The sequence below is a fragment of the Sinocyclocheilus anshuiensis genome, unplaced genomic scaffold, assembly GCF_001515605.1.
Source record: "Sinocyclocheilus anshuiensis isolate Anshui unplaced genomic scaffold, SAMN03320099.WGS_v1.1 scaffold3087, whole genome shotgun sequence".
Taxonomy (NCBI): Eukaryota; Metazoa; Chordata; class Actinopteri; order Cypriniformes; family Cyprinidae; genus Sinocyclocheilus; species Sinocyclocheilus anshuiensis.
The window spans coordinates 98,792-101,780 of NW_015544122.1; the positions used below are offsets into that span (position 1 = coordinate 98,792).

The 2,989-nt window shown below is 35.7% G+C and overlaps 1 protein-coding gene across 13 annotated transcripts in view; it reads left to right on the plus strand.

Moving 5' to 3' along the window:
* The window catches only part of LOC107694826 (nuclear factor 1 X-type-like), a 98,612-nt gene extending 96,107 nt beyond the window's left edge, over positions 1–2,505 (plus strand). For all 13 annotated transcript variants that reach the window (XM_016494521.1, XM_016494515.1, XM_016494510.1 and 10 more), the window contains one exon: positions 1,341–2,505. Coding sequence is in view for 9 of the 13 variants with exons in the window: in XM_016494515.1 (XP_016350001.1) it covers positions 1,341–1,355 (15 nt within the window). In the remaining 4 variants the exon portion in view is untranslated. The remainder of the gene's footprint in view (positions 1–1,340) is intronic.
* Positions 2,506–2,989: the final 484 nt, after the last annotated feature.

Sequence of the window (2,989 nt, forward strand, 5' to 3'; positions counted from 1 at the left end):
AGAGAGAGAGAGAGAGAGAGAGAGAGAGAGAGTGTTATGTCCCAACTGTCTGGTTGCCCTCAGCAACCAGACATGATGTCATAGGTAGTTGAACATGAACTTCAACAGGAGAGAACTTAAGAAAAAGAATGGACACCACTACTGAGGATTACAGTGAGAAAGACACAGATTTTAGAACTTCTAGTGAGTCAAAAAATCAGCAAACTTCTTAAGTCAAGTATTTCTCTTTAGATACCATCTAAACACTATATTTATTCAAGCTAAAAACAGCAGGGGATAATGTTAGCTTTGTTTAACCATTCATTTTGCCGATGGAAGCAGTGACATAAACGCAGCGACACTGAGCTCTCTGAGCTGGTCTGTAGAAGTAGTGTGAGTGTTTCTATTGTGACCACTGTACTCTAGTGGTTATTCTGAGAACTGTCACAGCATTTCTGTTGAATCGTGTGAAATGCCAAACTGTCAGGAATAGTTCACTCAACAGTAAACATTCTTTTGAAGTGTTTGCATATACTGTCCCTGCCTTCATGTCATTCCAAATCCACATTCGGGACTTTCTGCCCGAAACCTTGAAATATCAAACAAATATTAAAATGGTAAATTCCAAGACTGGAAAAGGGGTTTTACCATTCAAAAGTTGGTTAAAAAAATGTTTTTGAATTAAGTCTATAATGCTCACCTAGGCTGCATTTATTTGATCAAAACAACAGTAAAAATGTTGAAACATTATTACAGTTTCAAATAACTGTTTTCTATTTGAATATATTTTAAAATGTAATTTATTCCTGTGATGCAAAGCTGAATTTTCAACATCATTACTCCAGTCTTCAGTGTCACACGATCCTTCAGAAATCATTCTGATATGATGATTTGCTGCTCAAGAAACATTTCTTATTATCAATGTTGAAAACAGTTGTGCTGCTTAATATTTTTGTGGAAACTTTGCTTACCGACATTATAAAAGTCTTTACTGTCTATACTGACTTTTGGTAAGTATAGTGCATCCTTGCTGAATAAAAGTATTAACTTGTACAAAAACAAATAAATAAATAAACTTACTGATCCCAAACACAGTCATTATTTGCTGAAAACTCTCCTCAAAACCGTCCACTGTATATTTCAAATCTCATGCAAGTCTGTGTATATTCACATATTGCACATTTTTAAGAGCAAATAAATTCTGCTACATTTTTTTCCATGGAAGAGAGAAAGTTTTGGGACATGAGTACAAGTACTCAGGACATTTAAACAGGAATGTGGTTATGAAACATTAACTAAGGTTATTTTTATGAACTAAAGTTATTTTTAGAGTGACTCACATTAATTTCCTTTTCTTACAGTCATGGTTCCTTTGACGAGACTTTTCATGAACCACACAGACAGAAATCCACAATGAAAACTGGAAATGGAGTCACAAAGCTAAGTATGGAACTTTCCCACATGCCCCCTTTAAAGTCACACACACACAAAACACGCGCACAAATACACACTCGATTCCCCAAACCGCTGACACCCTCTTTGGATCGAGGGATCTGGAAGACTTCAGCCTTACCCTGCCAGTCTGGATAGCTCGGAGAACCAAACAAAGGAATGAAACACCGACGTCGTCATCGTGTTCCCGAGACATCCAGCATATCGACCAATCCTGTTTACCTTCCTTTAATTTGTTCATCCACCAGTCATATGCCATGTTGAGGAAAATCCATCTCTTCCCAGTCAGAACTCTATTTAGAAATTGAAATCATTGAAGAGGGACATTTGAAATGGACATGTAACCTGGATGATGTCGGACACATGTGATTGGATGGAGAGACTTGGCTGAAGCCTTCTGATTGGCTCAGGCTTAGACTTCCTAATCTGGATTTGATGATTTTGGTGATGCCCACCAGTGCAGTGTGAACTTGGCATCCTCTCACTGTTTACCAGTTGACAAGCAATAGACTGTGTGAGCGAAACAACAGATAACACTAACCGAGTGCAATTCACCTAAACATATGCACTATATGATTAATGATAAGGGATGACAGAAGCTTTGGCCTTAGATTTGCGATGTGGAGTCAGGCTACATGTTTGTAAGGTAAAACACACACACAGAGGAGTTCCAGCAGAGCAATACACACACGTCGATGACAGCGCTACACTGAAACAATAGACTGAGACACACATCACAGCATCATATAGACAGCTGATGACAGGAATGGGAAGGGTCAAGCACGAGTGACCTTAATGTCAAGCTTGTGACTCAACGATCATTTTTCATTTAGTAGTGTTTTAAATGATTAAAAGGCCAGTGATTTGAGTCATAAAACTGATTTGCCTGAACTAATGAGGGTTTTGGTGCATGCATCTCTGACCTCTTCGCTACTATCGATCAATCTGAGTGTTTGTGCATCAATATCCTACAGTCGGCCCTGCAAACAAGGGCTTCTTCTGCTTTACTTTGCATTTTGTTTGGTTTTGCAGTACTTTTTTTCTTTCTTTTTTTGATGAATGTCAAAAAACCTTTCCAGGTCATATTTCACCCTAAAACCAAAATTCTAAAAGTATATTTTAAAAGTAAGAAAGAAATATGATTTAAAAAAAGCTTAATAAATAATATTTAATGAATAATTAATAAATAATATTTTATTGTGAAATTATTTTCATAATAATCAAGCCAATTTTCTCTAAATGTTCTCATTACCATAATGCAAAATTATTATTCTCATTACTGTGCTGTAATGCAAAACATTTTATATGATGATGATGATTATTATTATTATTTATTAAATAATGATTACAGATTGTTTACTAGTGAGAATTATGGATGAAAATGTGCTTAATTGTTATAGAAATATTGTCACAATGCAGTCAATCTCAATGACCCTAAAAATAGGCTTCATTTTCTTTATGCAAAATATATATTTTTTTCTTTTGATTCTGGGATGTGACCTGGATATGTTTTTGTGATGTGCCCTTTCACTTGTTTTTTTTTTTTTTTTTTTGGTTT